The sequence below is a fragment of the Epinephelus lanceolatus genome, chromosome 6 (genome assembly GCF_041903045.1).
Source record: "Epinephelus lanceolatus isolate andai-2023 chromosome 6, ASM4190304v1, whole genome shotgun sequence".
Lineage (NCBI taxonomy): Eukaryota > Metazoa > Chordata > Actinopteri > Perciformes > Serranidae > Epinephelus > Epinephelus lanceolatus.
In genome coordinates this window covers 1,020,168-1,045,972 of record NC_135739.1, presented here as the reverse complement: position 1 = coordinate 1,045,972, position 25,805 = coordinate 1,020,168, and the positions used below count along the sequence as shown (strand labels likewise).

The 25,805-nt window shown below is 36.3% G+C and overlaps 1 protein-coding gene across 1 annotated transcript in view; it reads right to left on the bottom strand.

The window, feature by feature from the left end:
- Window positions 1-956: 956 nt before the first annotated feature.
- efna2b (ephrin-A2b) overlaps window positions 957-25,805 on the bottom strand; it is a 134,193-nt gene continuing 109,344 nt past the window's right edge. The window contains exons 3-4 of the mRNA XM_033622794.2: window positions 21,340-21,405; window positions 957-5,591 (exon numbers count right to left, since the gene is read on the bottom strand). Of these exons, the coding sequence (XP_033478685.1) occupies window positions 5,452-5,591; window positions 21,340-21,405 (206 nt within the window). The 3' untranslated portion in view covers window positions 957-5,451. The remainder of the gene's footprint in view (window positions 5,592-21,339; window positions 21,406-25,805) is intronic.

Sequence of the window (25,805 nt, the reverse complement as noted above, 5' to 3'; positions counted from 1 at the left end):
TGCCCCTGCTCGTCCACACACACAAGGACACACTCCTCCTCCATCAGTGGAGATGGAGGGATAGTATGAAGAGATGAAGAGAAAAGAAAGCGTCTTCTCGACCACACAGTGTCGCTGTTTCCCAGAAAACAAATCAGTCAGTCACTAAAAATTCAGCACCAGTGGGAAAAAGGCCATTTTTGATTGTTTCATTTTTGTTTTGCACTTAACATTCGTTTTTATTTGACAACACGATTTAGAAAAAAAGAATCGACTTGACTCCTCCCCTAGACATAACCCCGCCCACTATGGCAGAAGTGGGCGGGGCCAGGATGACCCCTGTAGCTGCTGTATGACTTTTCCCGCTAATAGAAAAGTTTAATAATAGTCTTTGGCAGATTTACAGAAAAAAAGGCCGTCTGCTGAGAGAAAGAGAGACAACAGTCTCATCTGATTTATTTCTTTATTCAACACTGAGGATGATTACGGTCACAGAAATGAGCCACAACGACAGAAACTATTAGAAAATGAATCTATTTCAGGGTGAACATTTACGCGTGTAATTCTTTTTGTGATAATCTGTCAGTCTGTGGAGCTACGTTAGCTCATCCTTAGCTTGTCCTTATGTTTTGTTGGTTTGTTGTTAGCTCGTCTCATTGGTCTGGGAAGCCACATTAGCTCGACCTGTATGTCTGGAAAGTAATGTTAGCTCATCGTTACGTTGTCTTGTTGCTCTGTGAAGCTCCGTTTCCGTATTCTATAGGTCTGTGAAGCTACGTTAGCTTGTCCCACCGCTCTGTAAAACTACATTAGTGCATCCTGTAGGTCTGGAAAGTTATGTTAGCTTGTCTTTGGTTGTCCTGTTGCTCAGTGAAGCAACATTACCTTGTTCTATTTATGTGAAGCTTTGTTAGCTTGTTGTTAGCTCTTCCTGTCAGTCTGTGAGGCTACATTAGCTCATCCTGTAGGTCTGGAAAGTTATGCTAGCTTATTGTTAGGGTGTCTTGTCGCTCTGTGAAGCTACATTTCCTTCTGTTTCCTTTCCTTCATTCTATAGGTCTGTGAAGCTACATTTCCTTATTCTATAGGTCTGTGAAGCTACGCTAACTTGCCCCATAGGTCTGTAAAGTTACATTAGCTTGTCCCACTGGTCTGTGAAACTACATTAGTGCATCCTATAGGTGTGGGAAGTTATGGTAGCTTGTCTTAAGCTGTCCTGTTGCTCAGTGAAGCTACGTTAGCTTGCCCCATAAGTCTGTGAAGCTACACTGGCTCGTCTTATAGGTCTGGGAAGTTATGTGAGCTTGTCATTACCTTATCCTGTCGCTCAGTGAAACTATGTTAGCCTGTTTTATAGGCACGTGAAGCTGTGTTAGCTCATGCTCTAAGTCCGTAAAGCCCTGTGTGCCCTGTAGGTTTGTGAAATTGTATTAGCTTGTTGTTGGCTTGTCTAGTTGGTCTGTAAAGCCCAATTCAGTTTGTACTGTCGCACTGTGACACTATGTTAGCCCATTGTATTGGCATATGGAGCTACGTTAGCTTGTACCGTAGATCTTTGACGCTATGCTATCTTGCCTTGTAGGTCTAGGAAGTTATTTAAGGTCATCATTCAATTGTCCTTTTGTATTGTGAAGCTACACTACCTTGTTTTACTGTAAAGTTACGTTAGCTTACCCTGCAGGTCTGTGAAGTTACATTTGTCCTGCAGGTCTGAGAAGCTATGTTAGCTCTATCATTAGGTCTGTGAAGGTACATGAGCTTGTCTGGTCAGTCTTTAAAGCTATATTAGCTTTTCCCTAGCTCGTCCCATCTGTCTTTCAAGCTACATTAGTTCATCCCCTAGGTCTGTGGGGCTACGTCAACTTGTACTGTAGGTCTATGAAGTTACAATACCTTCCCTTGTAGGTCTAGGAAGTTATTTTAGGTCATTGTTAGGTTGTCCTGTGGCATTGTAAAACATTACCTTGCTTTACTGTAAAGCTACGTTAGCTTACCCTGCAGGTTTGTTAAGCTACATTGCTCCTGTAGGTCTGAGAAGTTGCTAACTTGTCATTGGCTTGTTTTGTCACTCTGTGAATGTTAGCTCATTACGTAGGTCTGTGAAGCTACGTAGCTTGTCCGTAGCTATTCTTTACTGTCTGTAAAGCTACATAAGCTTGTCTGGTCTATCTTTAAAGCCATGTTAGCTTGTCCCTAGCTCGTCCCATCGGTCTGTAAAGCTACGTTAGCTCATCCAGTCGGTCTGTGAAGTTGCATTAGCTTTACCATTAAGTCTGTCAAGCTAGGTTAGCTTGTCCAGTAGGTCTGTGAAGCTACATTAGCTTGCTGCATTGAGCTGTGAAGCTACATTAGCTTGTTGTTAGCCTGTCCCCAGTGACTGTGAAGCTATGTCAGAGTTAGCAGTATTTTTAGCGGTCGTCACTCAGATGTCAGACTCTGTTGGATGTGTCGTAGCAGCAGGTTTGTAGAGCTGCTGCGTTGTGTTTGACGGCTGTGTCCAGTTTCTGTGACTGTATCATCAGTGAAAATGTCTCAGAGATAAAACTGATGTTGTGGGACAAACCAGGTTACAACTAACAGCTGCAGCAGAACAGAGAGCTGGTGAACGCTGCTCTGACTGAAGTCTGTTAGAGTCTGTTTCTGCTGCTGCTGCTGCTGCTGATGATGATGATGTTCTGTCTGTTGATGAAGAAGTCCAGAGCTGTGATGAAGAATCAAAGATGATAATCAGCCTGATATGTTTCATTTCTCTGCAGAGAAACCGACTGAAGCTGGACTCCACTGACCGCCGTGTTTCAGGTAAATAGTTGGTACGAATCTGTGTTTCTAAAATTTGTTTTTCACGTCACTTGGTACCAAAAAGATTCATTAAGTCAGTGGTGTTTGTACATGCTCATCTCCCTGACTGCTTAATCTGATATTTACTCTGGTTTCTCAGATATTTCCTGATTTAAATAACATTTTTGTTAATTGTATACCATATTTAGTCAGACGTTGTACTGAAAGACCACATCAGTGTGTTTGCAAGTTTTAGCTGAACTTATGGACCCTTGAAAATCCTAAAAATGTATTTTTTAAAGCTTGTAAACAAGATCAAATTATTAGCATAATATGTTGTGTAGGATATTTAAAAGAATATACTGTAAATATTATTCTGTTCATTATTTAGCTCAGCTGCAGAGGATATCAGATTCATTTCTAATTCACAGTGTTTGATAAAAAATATTTGGTCATATTTTATTTTGAAGCCTCCTTTTCTGATCTGCTATTTTTTCAGCATTTTGCTGTAAACAAATTCAACACTTCCTGTATGTATTCCAAATTAAAAGCCTTTCAGTGGACAGAATACCTTAATTTCCTATCAAGGCTTTTATTGTGAAATATTTGCTCAGTTCCTATACGATAAATCAAAAGTAGCTACGGCTGTCTTGTGGCTCATGTACGTTACTACAAAATCCAGTTTGGCTGGAAAATTAACATGTTTTAGAGGAGGTCTCCAAAGTGCGTAAATAACATGACGTTATTCATTGATTTATTAAGTACTGAGATGTACATGTGATTATATAACAGGTACCACAAGTTTATCCTTCTTTGTTTTATTTCTCCAGCCATTATTAGAGATCCGACTTTTATTTGAGGAAATAAGGTATTTAATTTTATTTTAAAAGCATGCTTTTGGGACTTCAGGGTTTCCATATTTATTTTAAAGTTTTTTTCCCCAGTTTTTGATGTATTTTTCTCTCCAGGCAGCCATTGATTTCTGTTAATTTACATACTGTACAATATAAAAAATTACCAGCAAACTATTGCTCATATTGTAAAAGACATCACAGAGAACATCAGCTCTGGCTTTTTATCATTATTGCTGCATAACGCAGGTTAAATACCTCTGATCAATAGTGTCAGATTAAATGAATGCAGAGTGAATGTTTATTCCATCATGTTTACATTGATGGAATAAACTCCAACAACGCTCCTCTGTTAAAAGATTGTAATTCTGCTCTGACATGAAACCAGCCGCTGCCTGGAACAGCTGAAGAAGTACATTTAAATCTCCAAAATACACCTGAAGGTTGAGTTGGGACATAAAGCGTCTTGTTTGGAGACCCTGAAGTTCTTAAAGTTTTGTAGGTTTAGGGTGCGTTTACACCTGCCGTGTTTGGTTCAGTTCAATCGAACTCCAGTTGGTTTGCTCCCTCAGTGCACCTCCTCCTGTACTGCCTTAATATGCACATTCAGCACATCCAATGCATCAAAACATTGTTTTCTAGTTGGAGCCGCGCCTCGTTTTCAAACTGTATGGTTTGACTAAAATGAACAATGACAGCAATATAGTCCACGATGAGCAGCGCTAAAATCAACCTGCGTAGTTGTCCCTCCATTGTGACATTAGAAAGTGTCACATTTATCTTGCAAGTGTACTCTTCTTCAACGTTTGCTTTACTTCCTGGATTTTTCCCACATGGAAATTCTGACCAATCAAGAGCAGCTTTCTCACACAAGGCATTTGATCTGGTCCTCTTGTAAATGCTGCCGTGAGAACACGAACCAACTCTAGGCAATTATACAACTTTGGAACAACATGAGTCCCTGATTCAGACCAGAGGAGACCACTCTAGGGCTGACAGCAGCCTCAGAGTCAAGTTCTGGCACAAGATTAAAGAAACATCATGTTTAGGGGCTTCGACAGTGACAGCGCCATCTCTTAACTTATCCAAAAGCTTTTGTAAGATTCAGAAAATATCATGGATCATGATCATTATGCAATGTTACAGACATGATATAAGATGACAGCCTCGCCTGCACTGGTTATTATAGCTTTTGGGTGTCCCAAAGGATGACACTTTGTGATTGAATCTGCACGACAGAACTGCTTATGAATTTTGAGGGTTTGTAGATTCATAGTTAACACCTAAAACATGTTAAACTGCTGGTGTGGTCCTTTAAGTTTGGCTTTTTTTAGAAAAACAAAAAAGGGTTATGTAGAAAAATGTATTTAGACTCAAAGTACTTTTACTCAAAGTAAAGTTTTGGCATCTGAACTGAAACTCAGGTTTCATTTTGGTGGCAGAATAAAAAAAAACATCTAACAAGTGTCAGGAACTTAAGAGGCAGAAGTTGGATAAATATACTGTAAAACTGTAAAACAACCAAACATACATAAACACGTATGTCTGTATGTCAGGTTGGGAAGTGTTAAATTTAACGTGGGAGTCTGGACTCTGTCGAAGCAGAAACATCCATCAGAGAGCAAAGATGATTCCAGCAGTGACTCCGTATGCAGCTCCAGGCTCCTCCCACCAGTGACCTCAGCTGCCTCTGATTGGCTGCACTGCTGAGTGGCGTTCAGGTGAAGGTCAGAGGTCAGGGAGAGGAGGGCTGGATTTGTTTCCTGTCTCAGGTTTTCTCCTCAGAGTGACGGGAAGACGGCGATCAGTCCAACTGGAGGAAGAAGAAGAGGAACAGGAGGTGCTATGAGGAGGCGAGGATGAGCATGAGGAGGAGGGCGAGCAACATGGCTGACAGCAGGGAGAGGCGGGGCAGAGCGATGTTGCAGCCACCGGTGGTGTCGTCTGTCAGGAAGGGCTCCGGAGACTCGTACACCGAGTCATCTGAGAGAGACACAGAGACAAACTGTAAGAAGCTGGATATGGACTATTCTGCACGGGACTGAAGAAGAAGGACAGGATTTATTCTCTGTGTTTCATTTACAGTCTGAGTTTAACTGGAACAAAATGAATCATAGTTAAATTATTGTCGTTTTGTGTTTTGAAGTTTAACCTCACTTTATCCTACAAACTGAACTTCAGTATTAATAGCGCAGCAAACTGTTTGCTATCAGTGTTTTACTAATGTATGAGTTAGTTTTTGATCAATATTACTGCTGCATTAATGTGCATGTTGCATTTTCCAGCTTATCCATGGGGGTGTTTAAGGAGTTCATTTACGTTCGTCCTTCAGTTTTATCACAAACATTCAAAATCAACACATCTGGAGATACATAGTTTTCACTGGACAGTTAGGGGATGAAAAACTGTAATCTGTAAAGTAAACTACATGTAAAATCATCACAAAAAATCATACTTTAATGTATAATAAATATGTGATTAAAAAATAAAGATTAAAGTATGTTGTAAAAAACTAATAAAAAATTCAACGCACAGTATATTATTTTCTTAAAGTCATAAAAAAGTCAGTATGAAAAAACTATAATAGCATAGTGTCGTCATAAACCATGAAAAAACGTCATAGTATAGCATGTATAGTATTATAAAAATGAAAACAAAAATGTCAGTGCTGGATTTGCTCAGAACACCATCCTCTGTGGTCACCTTTCATTTGGCTATCTTCATTTTAGTTTTGTCTATTGTCAGTCATTTTGTGTTTATGTATTGAAACTTACATCCAGATACACCTTCTCTTTGTCTCCTACACACACACACACACATACACACACTCACTGTGTCTTAGTCATTAGTTCAGTTGATCAAGCCTGTAAATTTGTGTGTTTTTGTTGTAATTTTGCTTTGATGTGAATAAATACTTATGGAATAATACTTGCTATCTGTTTAATATTACACAGAAGTGAATAAATTTCCAAGGTCTTCCATATCAAAACCTCTGAAATTAATTTTACAATTGAGAATTTACTTTTGGAAGTGTTAAAATTTTTATGTCATAAAAAAAGTCTGAGTATTTTATGTCGTCCAAAATCATGAAAAAACGTCATAGTATAGCATGTCGTCAGCAACCATGAAAAAACGTTATTATATAGCATGTCATCCAAAATCATGAAAAAACATCATAGTATAGCATGTCATCAAAAATCAAGAAAAGACGTCATAGTATAGCATGTCATCCAAAATCAAGAAAAAACGTCATAGTATAGAATGCCGTCAAAAATCATGAAAAAAACGTCATAGTATAGCATGTCGTCCAAAATCATAAAAAAACGTCATAGTATAGAATGCCGTCAAAAATCATGAAAAAAACATCATAGTATAGCATGTCGTCCAAAATCATAAAAAAACGTCATAGTATAGAATGCCGTCAAAAATCATGAAAAAAACGTCATAGTATAGCATGTCATCCAAAATCATGAAAAGACGTCACAGTATAGCATGTCGTCATGAATCATGAAAAAACGTCATAGTATAGCATGTCATCCAAAATCATGAAAAAACATCAAAGTATAGCATGTCGTCCAAAATCATGAAAAAACATCATAGTATAGCATGTCATCCAAAATCATGAAAAGACGTCATAGTATAGCATGTCGTCCAAAATCATGAAAAAACATCATTGTATAGCATGTCGTCATTAATCATGAAAAAACGTCATAGTATAGCATGTCGTCCAAAATCATGAAAAAACGTCATTGTATAGCATGTCGTCCAAAATCATGAAAAAACATCATAGTATAGCATGTCATCCAAAATCATGAAAAGACGTCATAGTATAGCATGTCGTCCAAAATCATGAAAAAACATCATAGTATAGCATGTCGTCCTAAATCATGAAAAAAGGTGATAGAATAGCATGTCGTCATTAAGCATGAAAAAACGTCATAGTATAGCATGTTGTACAAAATCATGAAAAAACGTCATAGTATAGCATGTCGTCCAAAATCATGAAAAAAGGTCATAGTATAGCATGTCGTCATTAAGCATGAAAAAACGTCATAGTATAGCATGTCGTCCAAAATCATGAAAAAACATCATAGTATAGCATGTCGTCATTAAGCATGAAAAAACGTCATAGTATAGCATGTCGTCACAAATCATGAAAAAACGTCATAGTATAGCATGTCGTCATTAAGCATGAAAAAACGTCATAGTATAGCATGTCGTCATTAGTCATGAAAAAACGTCATAGTATAGCATGTCATCCAAAATCATGAAAAGACGTCATAGTATAGCATGTCGTCCAAAATCATGAAAAAACATCATAGTATAGCATGTCGTCCTAAATCATGAAAAAAGGTGATAGAATAGCATGTCGTCATTAAGCATGAAAAAACGTCATAGTATAGCATGTTGTACAAAATCATGAAAAAACATCATAGTATAGCATGTCGTCCAAAATCATGAAAAAACATCATAGTATAGCATGTCATCCAAAATCATGAAAAGACGTCATAGTATAGCATGTCGTCCAAAATCATGAAAAAACATCATAGTATAGCATGTTGTCCTAAATCATGAAAAAAGGTGATAGAATAGCATGTCGTCATTAAGCATGAAAAAACGTCATAGTATAGCATGTCGTCCAAAATCATGAAAAAACATCATAGTATAGCATGTCGTCCAAAATCATGAAAAGACGTCATAGTATAGCATGTCGTCCAAAATCATGAAAAAACATCATAGTATAGCATGTCGTCCAAAATCATGAAAAAACGTCATAGTATAGCATGTCGTCCAAAATCATGAAAAGACGTCATAGTATAGCATGTCGTCCAAAATCATGAAAAAACATCATAGTATAGCATGTCATCCAAAATCATGAAAAGACGTCATAGTATAGCATGTCGTCCAAAATCATGAAAAAACATCATAGTATAGCATGTCGTCCTAAATCATGAAAAAAGGTGATAGAATAGCATGTCGTCATTAAGCATGAAAAAACGTCATAGTATAGCATGTCGTCCAAAATCATGAAAAAACATCATAGTATAGCATGTCGTCCAAAATCATGAAAAAACATCATAGTATAGCATGTCGTCCTAAATCATGAAAAAAGGTGATAGTATAGCATGTCGTCATTAATCATGAAAAAACGTCATAGTATAGCATGTCATCAAAAACCATGAAAAAACGTCATAGTATAGCATGTCATCATTAATCATGAAAAAACATCATAGTATAGCATGTCGTCCAAAATCATGAAAAAAGGTCATAGTATAGCATGTCGTCATTAATCATGAAAAAACGTCATAGTATAGCATGTCGTCCAAAATCATGAAAAAAGGTGATAGTATAGCATGTCATCAAAAACCATGAAAAAACGTCATAGTATAGCATGTCATCAAAAATCATGAAAAAACGTCATAGTATAGCATGTCGTCCAAAATCATGAAAAAAGGTCATAGTATAGCATGTCGTCATTAATCATGAAAAAACGTCATAGTATAGCATGTCGTCCAAAATCATGAAAAAAGGTCATAGTATAGCATGTCATCATTAAGCATGAAAAAACGTCATAGTATAGCATGTCGTCATTAATCATGAAAAAACGTCATAGTATAGCATGTCGTCCAAAATCATGAAAAAAGGTGATAGTATAGCATGTCGTCCAAAATCATGAAAAAAGGTGATAGTATAGCATGTTGTCCAAAATCATGAAAAAACGTCATAGTATAGCATGTTGTCCAAAATCATGAAAAAAGGTCATAGTATAGCATGTCGTCATTAAGCATGAAAAAACGTCATAGTATAGCATGTCGTCATTAATCATGAAAAAACATCATAGTATAGCATGTCGTCCAAAATCATGAAAAAAGGTCATAGTATAGCATGTCATCATTAAGCATGAAAAAACGTCATAGTATAGCATGTCGTCATTAATCATGAAAAAACGTCATAGTATAGCATGTCGTCCAAAATCATGAAAAAAGGTCATAGTATAGCATGTCATCATTAAGCATGAAAAAACGTCATAGTATAGCATGTCGTCATTAATCATGAAAAAACGTCATAGTATAGCATGTCGTCCAAAATCATGAAAAAAGGTCATAGTATAGCATGTCATCATTAAGCATGAAAAAACGTCATAGTATAGCATGTCGTCATTAAGCATGAAAAAACGTCATAGTATAGCATGTCGTCATTAATCATGAAAAAACGTCATAGTATAGCATGTCGTCCAAAATCATGAAAAAAGGTCATAGTATAGCATGTCATCATTAAGCATGAAAAAACGTCATAGTATAGCATGTCGTCATTAATCATGAAAAAAGTCATAGTATAGCATGTCGTCCAAAATCATGAAAAAAGGTGATAGTATAGCATGTCGTCCAAAATCATGAAAAAAGGTGATAGTATAGCATGTTGTCCAAAATCATGAAAAAACGTCATAGTATAGCATGTCGTCCAAAATCATGAAAAAACATCATAGTATAGCATGTCGTCCTAAATCATGAAAAAAGGTGATAGTATAGCATGTCGTCATTAATCATGAAAAAATGTCATAGTATAGTATGTCGTCATTAATCATGAAAAAACGTCATAGTATAGCATGTCGTCCAAAATCATGAAAAAAGGTCATAGTATAGCATGTCGTCAAAAATCATGAAAAAAGATCATAGTATAGCATGTCGTCCAAAATCATGAAAAAATGTCATAGTATAGCATGTCGTCCTAAATCATGAAAAAAGGTGATAGAAAAGCATGTCGTCATTAAGCATGAAAAAACGTCATAGTATAGCATGTCGTCATTAATCATGAAAAAACATCATAGTATAGCATGTCGTCCAAAATCATGAAAAAAGGTCATAGTATAGCATGTCATCATTAAGCATGAAAAAACGTCATAGTATAGCATGTCGTCATTAATCATGAAAAAACGTCATAGTATAGCATGTCGTCCAAAATCATGAAAAAAGGTCATAGTATAGCATGTCATCATTAAGCATGAAAAAACGTCATAGTATAGCATGTCGTCATTAATCATGAAAAAACGTCATAGTATAGCATGTCGTCCAAAATCATGAAAAAAGGTCATAGTATAGCATGTCATCATTAAGCATGAAAAAACGTCATAGTATAGCATGTCGTCATTAAGCATGAAAAAACGTCATAGTATAGCATGTCGTCATTAATCATGAAAAAACATCATAGTATAGCATGTCGTCCAAAATCATGAAAAAAGGTCATAGTATAGCATGTCATCATTAAGCATGAAAAAACGTCATAGTATAGCATGTCGTCATTAATCATGAAAAAAGTCATAGTATAGCATGTCGTCCAAAATCATGAAAAAAGGTGATAGTATAGCATGTCGTCCAAAATCATGAAAAAAGGTGATAGTATAGCATGTTGTCCAAAATCATGAAAAAACGTCATAGTATAGCATGTCGTCCAAAATCATGAAAAAACATCATAGTATAGCATGTCGTCCTAAATCATGAAAAAAGGTGATAGTATAGCATGTCGTCATTAATCATGAAAAAATGTCATAGTATAGTATGTCGTCATTAATCATGAAAAAACGTCATAGTATAGCATGTCGTCCAAAATCATGAAAAAAGGTCATAGTATAGCATGTCGTCAAAAATCATGAAAAAAGATCATAGTATAGCATGTCGTCCAAAATCATGAAAAAATGTCATAGTATAGCATGTCGTCCTAAATCATGAAAAAAGGTGATAGAATAGCATGTCGTCATTAAGCATGAAAAAACGTCATAGTATAGCATGTCGTCAAAAATCATGAAAAAAGATCATAGTATAGCATGTCGTCATTAAGCATGAAAAAACGTCATAGTATAGCATGTCGTCATTAGTCATGAAAAAACGTCATTGTATAGCATGTCGTCCAAAATCATGAAAAAACGTCATAGTATAGCATGTCGTCATTAATCATGAAAAAACGTCATAGTATAGCATGTCGTCCAAAATCATGAAAAAACATCATAGTATAGCATGTCGTCATTAAGCATGAAAAAACGTCATAGTATAGCATGTCGTCATTAATCATGAAAAAACGTCATAGTATAGCATGTCATCATTAATCATGAAAAAACGTCATAGTATAGCATGTCGTCATTAATCATGAAAAAACGTCATAGTATAGCATGTCATCATTAATCATGAAAAAACGTCATAGTATAGCATGTCGTCCAAAATCATGAAAAAAGGTCATAGTATAGCATGTCGTCATTAATCATCAAAAAACATCATAGTATAGCATGTCGTCCAAAATCATGAAAAAACGTCATAGTATAGCATGTCGTCATTAGTCATGAAAAAACGTCATTGTATAGCATGTCGTCCAAAATCATGAAAAAACGTCATAGTATAGCATGTCGTCATTAATCATGAAAAAACATCATAGTATAGCATGTCGTCCAAAATCATGAAAAAACATCATAGTATAGCATGTCGTCATTAAGCATGAAAAAACGTCATAGTATAGCATGTCGTCATTAATCATGAAAAAACGTCATAGTATAGCATGTCGTCCAAAATCATGAAAAAACGTCATAGTATAGCATGTCGTCATTAATCATGAAAAAACGTCATAGTATAGCATGTCATCATTAATCATGAAAAAACGTCATAGTATAGCATGTCGTCCAAAATCATGAAAAAAGGTGATAGTATAGCATGTCATCATTAATCATGAAAAAACGTCATAGTATAGCATGTCGTCCTAAATCATGAAAAAATGTCATAGTATAGCATGTCGTCCAAAATCATGAAAAAAGGTAATAGAATAGCATGTCGTCATTCAGCATGAAAAAACGTCATAGTATAGCATGTCGTCCAAAATCATGAAAAAACATCATAGTATAGCATGTCGTCATTAATCATGAAAAAACATCATAGTATAGCATGTCGTCATTAGTCATGAAAAAACATCATAGTATAGCATGTCGTCATTAATCATGAAAAAACATCATAGTATAGCATGTCGTCATTAGTCATGAAAAAACGTCATTGTATAGCATGTTGTCCAAAATCATGAAAAAACGTCATAGTATAGCATGTCGTCATTAATCATGAAAAAACGTCATAGTATAGCATGTCGTCCAAAATCATGAAAAAACATCATAGTATAGCATGTCGTCATTAAGCATGAAAAAACGTCATAGTATAGCATGTCGTCATTAATCATGAAAAAACGTCATAGTATAGCATGTCGTCCAAAATCATGAAAAAACATCATAGTATAGCATGTCGTCATTAAGCATGAAAAAACGTCATAGTATAGCATGTCGTCATTAATCATGAAAAAACGTCATAGTATAGCATGTCGTCCAAAATCATGAAAAAACGTCATAGTATAGCATGTCGTCATTAATCATGAAAAAACGTCATAGTATAGCATGTCATCATTAATCATGAAAAAACGTCATAGTATAGCATGTCGTCCAAAATCATGAAAAAAGGTCATAGTATAGCATGTCGTCATTAATCATGAAAAAACATCATAGTATAGCATGTCGTCCAAAATCATGAAAAAACGTCATAGTATAGCATGTCGTCATTAGTCATGAAAAAACGTCATTGTATAGCATGTCGTCCAAAATCATGAAAAAACGTCATAGTATAGCATGTCGTCCAAAATCATGAAAAAACATCATAGTATAGCATGTCGTCATTAAGCATGAAAAAACATCATAGTATAGCATGTCGTCATTAAGCATGAAAAAACGTCATAGTATAGCATGTCGTCATTAATCATGAAAAAACGTCATAGTATAGCATGTCGTCCAAAATCATGAAAAAAGGTGATAGTATAGCATGTCATCATTAATCATGAAAAAACGTCATAGTATAGCATGTCGTCCAAAATCATGAAAAAAGGTCATAGTATAGCATGTCGTCATTAAGCATGAAAAAACGTCATAGTATAGCATGTCGTCCAAAATCATGAAAAAACATCATAGTATAGCATGTCGTCATTAAGCATGAAAAAACGTCATAGTATAGCATGTCGTCACAAATCATGAAAAAACGTCATAGTATAGCATGTCGTCATTAAGCATGAAAAAACGTCATAGTATAGCATGTCGTCATTAGTCATGAAAAAACGTCATTGTATAGCATGTCATCCAAAATCATGAAAAGACGTCATAGTATAGCATGTCGTCCAAAATCATGAAAAAACATCATTGTATAGCATGTCGTCATTAATCATGAAAAAACGTCATAGTATAGCATGTCGTCCAAAATCATGAAAAAACGTCATTGTATAGCATGTCGTCATTAATCATGAAAAAACGTCATAGTATAGCATGTCGTCCAAAATCATGAAAAAACGTCATAGTATAGCATGTCGTCATTAATCATGAAAAAACGTCATAGTATAGCATGTCGTCCAAAATCATGAAAAAAGGTCATAGTATAGCATGTCGTCATTAATCATGAAAAAACGTCATAGTATAGCATGTCGTCATTAAGCATGAAAAAACGTCATAGTATAGCATGTCGTCATAAATCATGAAAAAACGTCATAGTATAGCATGTCATCCAAAATCATGAAAAGACGTCACAGTATAGCATGTCGTCATAAATCATGAAAAAACGTCATAGTATAGCATGTCGTTATTAATCACGAAAAAACGTCATAGTATAGCATGTCGTCCAAAATCATGAAAAAACGTCATAGTATAGCATGTCATACAAAATCATGAAAAGACGTCATAGTATAGCATGTCGTCCTAAATCATGAAAAAAGGTGATAGAATAGCATGTCGTCATTAAGCATGAAAAAACGTCATAGTATAGCATGTCGTCCAAAATCATGAAAAAACATCATAGTATAGCATGTCGTCATTAAGCATGAAAAAACGTCATAGTATAGCATGTCGTCATTAATCATGAAAAAACGTCATAGTATAGCATGTCATCATTAATCATGAAAAAACGTCATAGTATAGCATGTCGTCCAAAATCATGAAAAAAGGTCATAGTATAGCATGTCGTCATTAATCATGAAAAAACGTCATAGTATAGCATGTCGTCCAAAATCATGAAAAAAGGTCATAGTATAGCATGTCGTCCAAAATCATGAAAAAACGTCATAGTATAACATGTCGTCCAAAATCATGAAAAAAGGTGATAGTATAGCATGTCGTTCTAAATCATGAAAAAAGGTGATAGAATAGCATGTCATCATTAAGCATGAAAAAACGTCATAGTATAGCATGTCGTCATTAATCATGAAAAAACGTCATAGTATAGCATGTCGTCCAAAATCATGAAAAAAGGTGATAGTATAGCATGTTGTCCAAAATCATGAAAAAACATCATAGTATAGCATGTCGTCCTAAATCATGAAAAAAGGTGATAGAATAGCATGTCGTCATTAAGCATGAAAAAACGTCATAGTATAGCATGTCGTCCAAAATCATGAAAAAACATCATAGTATAGCATGTCGTCCTAAATCATGAAAAAACGTCATAGTATAGCATGTCGTCATTAATCATGAAAAAACGTCATAGTATAGCATGTCATCATTAATCATGAAAAAACGTCATAGTATAGCATGTCGTCCAAAATCATGAAAAAAGGTGATAGTATAGCATGTCATCATTAATCATGAAAAAACGTCATAGTATAGCATGTCGTCATTAATCATGAAAAAACGTCATAGTATAGCATGTCGTCCAAAATCATGAAAAAAGGTCATAGTATAGCATGTCGTCATTAATCATGAAAAAAGGTGATAGTATAGCATGTCGTCATAAATCATGAAAAAACGTCATAGTATAGCATGTCATCCAAAATCATGAAAAGACGTCACAGTATAGCATGTCGTCATTAATCATGAAAAAACGTCATAGTATAGCATGTCGTTATTAATCATGAAAAAACGTCATAGTATAGCATGTCGTCCAAAATCATGAAAAAAGGTGATAGTATAGCATGTCGTCATAAATCATGAAAAAACGTCATAGTATAGCATGTCATCCAAAATCATGAAAAGACGTCATAGTATAGCATGTCGTCCAAAATCATGAAAAAACGTCATAGTATAGCATGTCGTCCTAAATCATGAAAAAAGGTGATAGCATAGCATGTCGTCATTAAGCATGAAAAAACGTCATAGTATAGCATGTCGTCCAAAATCATGAAAAAACATCATAGTATAGCATGTCGTCATTAAGCATGAAAAAACGTCATAGTATAGCATGTCGTCATTAATCATGAAAAAACGTCATAGTATAGCATGTCATCATTAATCATGAAAAAACGTCATAGTATAGCATGTCGTCCAAAATCATGAAAAAACGTCATAGTATAGCATGTCGTCCAAAATCATGAAAAAAGGTCATAGTATAGCATGTCGTCATTAATCATGAAAAAACGTCATAGTATAGCATGTCATCATTAATCATGAAAAAACGTCATAGTATAGCATGTCGTCCAAAATCATGAAAAAACGTCATAGTATAGCATGTCGTCCAAAATCATGAAAAAAGGTCATAGTATAGCATGTCGTCATTAATCATGAAAAAACGTCATAGTATAACATGTCGTCCAAAATCATGAAAAAAGGTGATAGTATAGCATGTCGTCCTAAATCATGAAAAAAGGTGATAGAATAGCATGTCATCATTAAGCATGAAAAAACGTCATAGTATAGCATGTCGTCATTAATCATGAAAAAACGTCATAGTATAGCATGTCGTCCAAAATCATGAAAAAAGGTGATAGTATAGCATGTTGTCCAAAATCATGAAAAAACATCATAGTATAGCATGTCGTCCTAAATCATGAAAAAAGGTGATAGAATAGCATGTCGTCATTAAGCATGAAAAAACGTCATAGTATGGCATGTCGTCCAAAATCATGAAAAAACATCATAGTATAGCATGTCGTCCTAAATCATGAAAAAAGGTGATAGTATAGCATGTCGTCATTAATCATGAAAAAATGTCATAGTATAGCATGTCGTCATTAATCATGAAAAAACGTCATAGTATAGCATGTCGTCCAAAATCATGAAAAAAGGTGATAGTATAGCATGTCGTCATTAAGCATGAAAAAACGTCATAGTATAGCATGTCGTCATTAATCATGAAAAAACGTCATAGTATAGCATGTCATCATTAATCATGAAAAAACGTCATAGTATAGCATGTCGTCCAAAATCATGAAAAAAGGTCATAGTATAGCATGTCGTCATTAATCATCAAAAAACGTCATAGTATAGCATGTCGTCATTAATCATCAAAAAACGTCATAGTATAGCATGTCGTCCAAAATCATGAAAAAACGTCATAGTATAGCATGTCGTCATTAAGCATGAAAAAACGTCATAGTATAGCATGTCGTCCAAAATCATGAAAAAAGGTCATAGTATAGCATGTCGTCATTAAGCATGAAAAAACGTCATAGTATAGCATGTCGTCATTAATCATCAAAAAACGTCATAGTATAGCATGTCGTCATTAATCATGAAAAAACGTCATAGTATAGCATTTTGTCCAAAATCATGAAAAAACGTCATAGTATAGCATGTCGTCATTAAGCATGAAAAAACGTCATAGTATAGCATGTCGTCCTAAATCATGAAAAAAGGTGATAGAATAGCATGTCATCATTAAGCATGAAAAAACGTCATAGTATAGCATGTCGTCCAAAATCATGAAAAAACATCATAGTATAGCATGTCGTCATTAAGCATGAAAAAACGTCATAGTATAGCATGTCGTCATTAAGCATGAAAAAACGTCATAGTATAGCATGTCGTCCAAAATCATGAAAAAACGTCATAGTATAGCATGTCGTCCTAAATCATGAAAAAAGGTGATAGAATAGCATGTCGTCATTAAGCATGAAAAAACGTCATAGTATAGCATGTCGTCCAAAATCATGAAAAAAGGTGATAGAACAGCATGTCGTCATTAAGCATGAAAAAACATCATAGTATAGCATGTCGTCCTAAATCATGAAAAAAGGTGATAGAATAGCATGTCGTCATTAAGCATGAAAAAACGTCATAGTATAGCATGTCGTCCAAAATCATGAAAAAACATCATAGTATAGCATGTCGTCCTAAATCATGAAAAAAGGTGATAGTATAGCATGTCGTCATTAATCATGAAAAAATGTCATAGTATAGCATGTCGTCATTAATCATGAAAAAACGTCATAGTATAGCATGTCGTCCAAAATCATGAAAAAAGGTGATAGTATAGCATGTCGTCATTAAGCATGAAAAAACGTCATAGTATAGCATGTCGTCATTAATCATGAAAAAACGTCATAGTATAGCATGTCATCATTAATCATGAAAAAACGTCATAGTATAGCATGTCGTCCAAAATCATGAAAAAAGGTCATAGTATAGCATGTCGTCATTAATCATCAAAAAACGTCATAGTATAGCATGTCGTCATTAATCATCAAAAAACGTCATAGTATAGCATGTCGTCCAAAATCATGAAAAAACGTCATAGTATAGCATGTCGTCATTAAGCATGAAAAAACGTCATAGTATAGCATGTCGTCCAAAATCATGAAAAAAGGTCATAGTATAGCATGTCGTCATTAAGCATGAAAAAACGTCATAGTATAGCATGTCGTCATTAATCATCAAAAAACGTCATAGTATAGCATGTCGTCATTAATCATGAAAAAACGTCATAGTATAGCATTTTGTCCAAAATCATGAAAAAACGTCATAGTATAGCATGTCGTCATTAAGCATGAAAAAACGTCATAGTATAGCATGTCGTCCTAAATCATGAAAAAAGGTGATAGAATAGCATGTCATCATTAAGCATGAAAAAACGTCATAGTATAGCATGTCGTCCAAAATCATGAAAAAACATCATAGTATAGCATGTCGTCATTAAGCATGAAAAAACATCATAGTATAGCATGTCGTCATTAAGCATGAAAAAACGTCATAGTATAGCATGTCGTCCAAAATCATGAAAAAACGTCATAGTATAGCATGTCGTCCTAAATCATGAAAAAAGGTGATAGAATAGCATGTCGTCATTAAGCATGAAAAAACGTCATAGTATAGCATGTCGTCCAAAATCATGAAAAAAGGTGATAGAACAGCATGTCGTCATTAAGCATGAAAAAACGTCATAGTATAGCATGTCGTCATTAATCATGAAAAAACGTCATAGTATAGCATGTCGTCATTAATCATGAAAAAACGTCATAGTATAGCATGTCGTCCTAAATCATGAAAAAAGGTGATAGAATAGCATGTCGTCATTAAGCATGAAAAAACGTCATAGTATAGCATGTCGTCATTAATCATGAAAAAACGTCATAGTATAACATGTCGTCCAAAATCATGAAAAAACATCATAGTATAGCATGTCGTCATTAAGCATGAAAAAACGTCATAGTATAGCATGTCGTCCAAAATCATGAAAAAAGGTGATAGTATAGCATGTCGTCATTAAGCATGAAAAAACGTCATAGTATAGCATGTCGTCATTAATCATGAAAAAACGTCATAGTATAGCATGTCGTCCAAAATCATGAAAAAAGGTGATAGTATAGCATGTCGTCATTAAGCATGAAAAAACGTCATAGTATAGCATGTCGTCATTAATCATGAAAAAACGTCATAGTATAGCATGTCATCATTAATCATGAAAAAACGTCATAGTATAGCATGTCGTCCAAAATCATGAAAAAAGGTCATAGTATAGCATGTCGTCATTAATCATCAAAAAACGTCATAGTATAGCATGTCGTCATTAATCATGAAAAAACGTCATAGTATAGCATGTCGTCCAAAATCATGAAAAAACGTCATAGTATAGCATGTCGTCATTAAGCATGAAAAAACGTCATAGTATAGCATGTCGTCCAAAATCATGAAAAAACGTCATAGTATAGCATGTCGTCATTAAGCATGAAAAAACGTCATAATATAGCATGTTGTCCAAAATCATGAAAAAACATCATAGTATAGCATGTCGTCATTAAGCATGAAAAAACGTCATAGTATAGCATGTCGTCATTAATCATGAAAAAACGTCATAGTATAGCATGTCATCCAAAATCATGAAAAAACATCATAGTATAGCATGTCGTCATTAAGCATGAAAAAACGTCATAGTATAGCATGTCGTCATTAATCATGAAAAAACGTCATAGTATAGCATGTCCAAAATCATGAAAAAAGGTGATAGTATAGCATGTCGTCATTAAGCATGAAAAAACGTCATAGTATAGCATGTCGTCATTAATCATGAAAAAACATCATAGTATAGCATGTCGTCCAAAATCATGAAAAAAGGTGATAGTATAGCATGTCGTCATTAAGCATGAAAAAACGTCATAGTATAGCATGTCATCATTAATCATGAAAAAACGTCATAGTATAGCATGTCGTCCAAAATCATGAAAAAAGGTGATAGTATAGCATGTCATCATTAATCATGAAAAAAAGTCATAGTATAGCATGTCGTCCAAAATCATGAAAAAAGGTCATAGTATAGCATGTCGTCATTAATCATCAAAAAACGTCATAGTATAGCATGTCGTCATTAATCATGAAAAAACGTCATAGTATAGCATGTCGTCCAAAATCATGAAAAAAGGTCATAGTATAGCATGTCGTCAAAAATCATGAAAAAACGTCATAGTATAGCATGTTGTCCTAAATCATGAAAAAAGGTGATAGAATAGCATGTCGTCATTAAGCATGAAAAAACGTCATAGTATAGCATGTCGTCCAAAATCATGAAAAAACATCATAGTATAGCATGTCGTCATTAAGCATGAAAAAACATCATAGTATAGCATGTCGTCCAAAATCATGAAAAAACGTCATAGTATAGCATGTTGTCCTAAATCATGAAAAAAGGTGATAGAATAGCATGTCATCATTAAGCATGAAAAAACGTCATAGTATAGCATGTCGTCCAAAATCATGAAAAAACATCATAGTATAGCATGTCGTCATTAATCATGAAAAAACGTCATAGTATAGCATGTCATCATTAATCATGAAAAAACGTCATAGTATAGCATGTCGTCATTAAGCATGAAAAAACGTCATAGTATAGCATGTCGTCATTAAGCATGAAAAAACGTCATAGTATAGCATGTCGTCATTAATCATGAAAAAACGTCATAGTATAGCATGTCGTCCAAAATCATGAAAAAAGGTCATAGTATAGCATGCCGTCATTAATCATCAAAAAACGTCATAGTATAGTATGTTGTCATAGAAAGCGATAAAAATGTCATCGTAAAGTAAAAAAAAAGTCATAGTATAGTGTGATATGAAAAACATATAAAAGTCAAACTACAGTGTGGTGTAAAAAAGTAAAAAATCGTAGTTTTGTACGGTTTTAAAAGGAACACAAAATCATAGCATAGTATGTTGAAAAATGTCATAGTGTAGTATGTTAAAAGTAAAAAAAGTCATCGAATAGTATTTCATAATAAAGTAAAAAATGTCATAATGTAGGTTTTTATGAAAAAGTAAAAACAAAGCCATAGTAAAGTATGTTATAAAATATAAAGAAAGACAGTATATTAAGCTGTAAAAACGGCAACAAAAAGTTATCGTACAGCCTTTTTTTTAAATTTCAGTCAAGAAAGTCATAGTTATAAAAATAAAAAAGTAAAAATGTTATAAAACGTGATAGTATAAAATGTTAATGTAAAGAAAATACAAGATAGAGCAGAAGAAGAGACTCACTGGTTGGTTTGACGTAGATTTTGAGTTTCAGACAGGGTTTCCCAGCCAGGTTTGGATGTGGAGACGCTGCAGAGACGAGACAGAGAGAGACGTCAACAGAGGTGGAGAACGTGTTCACATCTTGTAAAAGTACTAATACCATGATGTAGAAATACTGTGTTACAAGTTGTCAGTGAAGATTCTCAGTCATCCAGGGCATGGTAATCATAAGTGCTGTATCGTAGGCAGCTGGACTTGGTTGAGTTTCTCATCCAAGAAGCTTCTTCAGTTCTAATTGACTGGTATGAAGTTGCAGGCTTTAAACTCTGTGTGGGTGGGAACCCTTACAGAGTTGTAGGGGTCACGTGAGCTCTTAGATTTAAAGCCGTTAAGGTCACAATGTGAGTCGTTGACCCACCTGGCCACCATGTGAGTCGCTAGGGTCAGGTGGGACCAGGGGTGAATGGGTGTGAAGTCGTCTGGGGAGGGATCCCAGGACTGCATTGTAGGTGGGGGATAAGTGGTGTCGTAAGCCACCACCTCTGTTTAACCATGGTCGTTCCAGCTTGACGTAGATGGCTTCTTTGATGAGAGGCAAAACGTCTTCAAGAAACGCAAGCAAGTCCAGTTCTGCATGTTACTGCAGTGAAAGAAAGGATAATCAGTAAAATGTAGTTGAAATATTAAAAGTATTAAAGTCTCTCCTGTGACTGTCATACATTGGTGCTTGTATTCAACTTTTTTCTACTATTCGTACCTTTTATGATATTCAGCTTTCTTCACCATATTTTTTATTCAGTTAAGTTCAGACCGAATATTCATGACGAGATGAGCTGAAACAAACACATACTGCCAACGTGTAATGATGTTAAAAGCTGCCAGGTCACAGGAAGTGACCGCCATGAGACGGCGTATCATCTCTAGTCAACGACTCTCTGTGCTTCTGATCTGTAACGTCGACAGGAAGTGACCGCCATGAGACGGCGTATCATCTCTAGTCGACGACTCTCTGTGCTTCTGATCTGTAACGTTGACAGGAAGTGACCGCCATGAGACGGCGTATCATCTCTAGTCGACGACTCTCTGCGCTTCTGATCTGTAACGCTGACAGGAAGTGACCGCCATGAGACGGCGTATCATCTCTAGTCGACGACTCTCTGCGCTTCTGATCTGTAACGTCGACAGGAAGTGACCGCCATGAGACGGCGTATCATCTCTAGTCGACGACTCTCTGCGCTTCTGATCTGTAACGTCGACAGGAAGTGACCGCCATGAGACGGCGTATCATCTCTAGTCGACGACTCTCTGCGCTTCTGATCTGTAACGTCGACAGGAAGTGACCGCCATGAGACGGCGTATCATCTCTAGTCGACGACTCTCTGCGCTTCTGATCTGTAACGTCGACAGGAAGTGACCGCCATGAGACGGCGTATCATCTCTAGTCGACGACTCTCTGCGCTTCTGATCTGTAACGCTGACAGGAAGTGACCGCCATGAGACGGCGCATCATCTCTAGTCAACGACTCTCTGCGCTTCTGATCTGTAACATCGACAGGAAGTGACCGCCATGAGACGGCGTATCATCTCTAGTCGACGACTCTCTGTGCTTCTGATCTGTAACGCTGACAGGAAGTGACCGCCATGAGACGGCGCATCATCTCTAGTCAACGACTCTCTGCGCTTCTGATCTGTAACGTCGACAGGAAGTGACCGCCATGAGACGGCGTATCATCTCTAGTCGACGACTCTCTGTGCTTCTGATCTGTAACGCTGACAGGAAGTGACCGCCATGAGACGGCGCATCATCTCTAGTCAACGACTCTCTGCGCTTCTGATCTGTAACGTCGACAGGAAGTGACCGCCATGAGACGGCGTATCATCTCTAGTCGACGACTCTCTGTGCTTCTGATCTGTAACGCTGACAGGAAGTGACCGCCATGAGACGGCGCATCATCTCTAGTCAACGACTCTCTGCGCTTCTGATCTGTAACATCGACAGGAAGTGACCGCCACGAGACGGCGCATCATCTCTAGTCAACGACTCTCTGTGCTTCTGATCTGTAACGTTGACAGGAAGTGACCACCGTGAGACGGTGTATCATCTCTAGTCAACAACTCTGTCATTCGTTCTGATTTGCAGCTTTTCAGACTTATTTTGTGGCTGAATATAATTTGTAGCTTCTTAAAATCTGAATGAGGATAGTGATAGTGAGATACTGGCTACAGTGATGAAACAAAACCAGCATCAGATGGACTGTATTCATAATCAATACGCCACAATAATATAAATAACCAGCGCCAATTCATCAGCCAATGAGAATGTGTGTGTGTGGGGACGGAGCACCTGCTGCAGCAAGCCAACACGCCGTCTGTGGTCATTTTGACTTGATCAGCTGACTTCACTACACTACTAGCTGATTGGCTGTTGAAACAGGTGTCGTACTGAGTGTCAGGTGACACCATCATCTGTTCTAAAACAGTTTTATCTTGTCGTGACTCTTTAGTCTGAGCAGCACTTTACAGCTGAAAATGATGAAGAGAACAGTCCATTCCTCTCACACCCACTGCACTTTGAAATGCAACTGCTTCTGCAAACTTTCAGCAACAGACTTCATTTAAACTCTAAAATGCGTTTAAGACTTTGAATAATTAAACTTGTATTCAGCTTTTTGATATCTTTAACCATTTTCTGCCTTTACAATGGGTTTCTATGGGACAGAATGTTTAACTGTCAGAGTGCAGAGAGCTTCTTCAACATTTCTCTTTAACTCACTGTCACGCCCACAACTTTCACTCTACATACATCATTTTTAGTCAAAATAAAGTGAAACTTGTGCTTTTTCAAATAATGTAGCTGTGGAACGAAACAGACTTACACATGTGGCACAGTGAGCATGAAAGTGAGAGAAAGTCCAACTGTTGCATTGAACTCCATATTACCTAGGACCAGAAATCTCTGAAGGACAGCAGATAGTACCAGTTTTCTAACCTGCAACCGTGCTCACATTTCTGACACTACAGACACAAATATCACACTATTTATTCCTCAGGTTGTCCTCTCTCTCAGGGTATACAAATTATAATGATCTGAGTTACCGTTATTGACAAAAGGCCAGTTTTTACACAAGTACGCTTCAACGAAATCTCTAAAATCCTGTTTCCACCAAACCCTTTCAGTCCAGCACCTTTGGAACCAGCAGTAAGCCTTCAGACATGGTACCTAGACCCTCGGTGTGTTCAGACAGTCCTCTTAAATGTGGGCGGGGTTGTTGTCACTCACTGCTCCGTCCAGCACTCGCTGTATTTCCTCATCAGCGGTGACACAGATGGAAGTCTGCACCTGGTTTATCGTCCACAGAACGAGGCTGCACGCCCACATTTTCACAACAAAATAGAACAGGCTGCAGTGAGAGTCTCTCTCCATGGGATATTTAAAAATAGCAGCTTTGTGCATTTAGTCCTTCTCAGGCAAGCTCAGGGGTTTAGTGTTGCTGTAGCCCACAGGAAGTGAGGATTAGAATATATGACCTTCACATAATCCGCTCCAAATTAATCTATATTTTTAAAGTCATTACTAAAAGTGTGTGTCATATAAAAACTAAAGTGATGGTCAAAGTTGTCACAGTGAAATTTAAGGTGTGCTGATGGATTTTGCCGTTTGTTGTCCTCCGAGCATAAAACTTACATCAACTTACATCTTCACTCTGGTGAGACCAACATGTTGATGATTGGACTCACGGTTTTGGCATAAAAATGAGTTTAAGTTTTCTAATTTCCATTAAAAGAACTTAGTGTGTGTTAGCAGTGTGTATGTCCCCTGTGTGTCTGTATACACTCCCAACAACGTCTGGACGTGCTCCTGATGAGTTGGCGGATGGTATCCTGAGGGATCTCCTCCCAGACCCTGATCAGGGCATTAGTGAGCCCTGAAATAAATAGTTTCAAATTTATATTCTGTCAATTGACGAACTGATTAATGGGCCAATAGTTTCAGCTGGACTGTCCAAACTGTTTATAACCAAAGAGAAAGATTTATAGAGAATACACAGAACAAGTACCTCAGTACAAGTCCGACAGTCCTACAGTAGTAAGGTACTGTACGTGATGTGAAACATTCAGATTCAGACGTTTATGTTTTAAACACGAGTCAATTCTGATGTTTCAGTTTCTTTGTTTTCTCGGCTGTTACTCAGAGAGCAGCAGCTGTTTGACCTGCAGACGACGTTGTATTCATGATTCACACACACACACACACACACACACACACACACACAGTCATTAAGTGTCATTTAAAACAAACTGCCTGTTTCTCGGCTGGAAGCTCTTTCACTTCAAATGAGCCACAATTTAGGAAATTTTTTCCAGGTTGGATGACAAATTATGTCTAGACAGAATCACACACACACACACACACACACACTCACAGAACATAATGGCAGCAGTTTGTGTTTCTGTGTTTTAAGCCCCCAACATGTCGTCTGATCTCT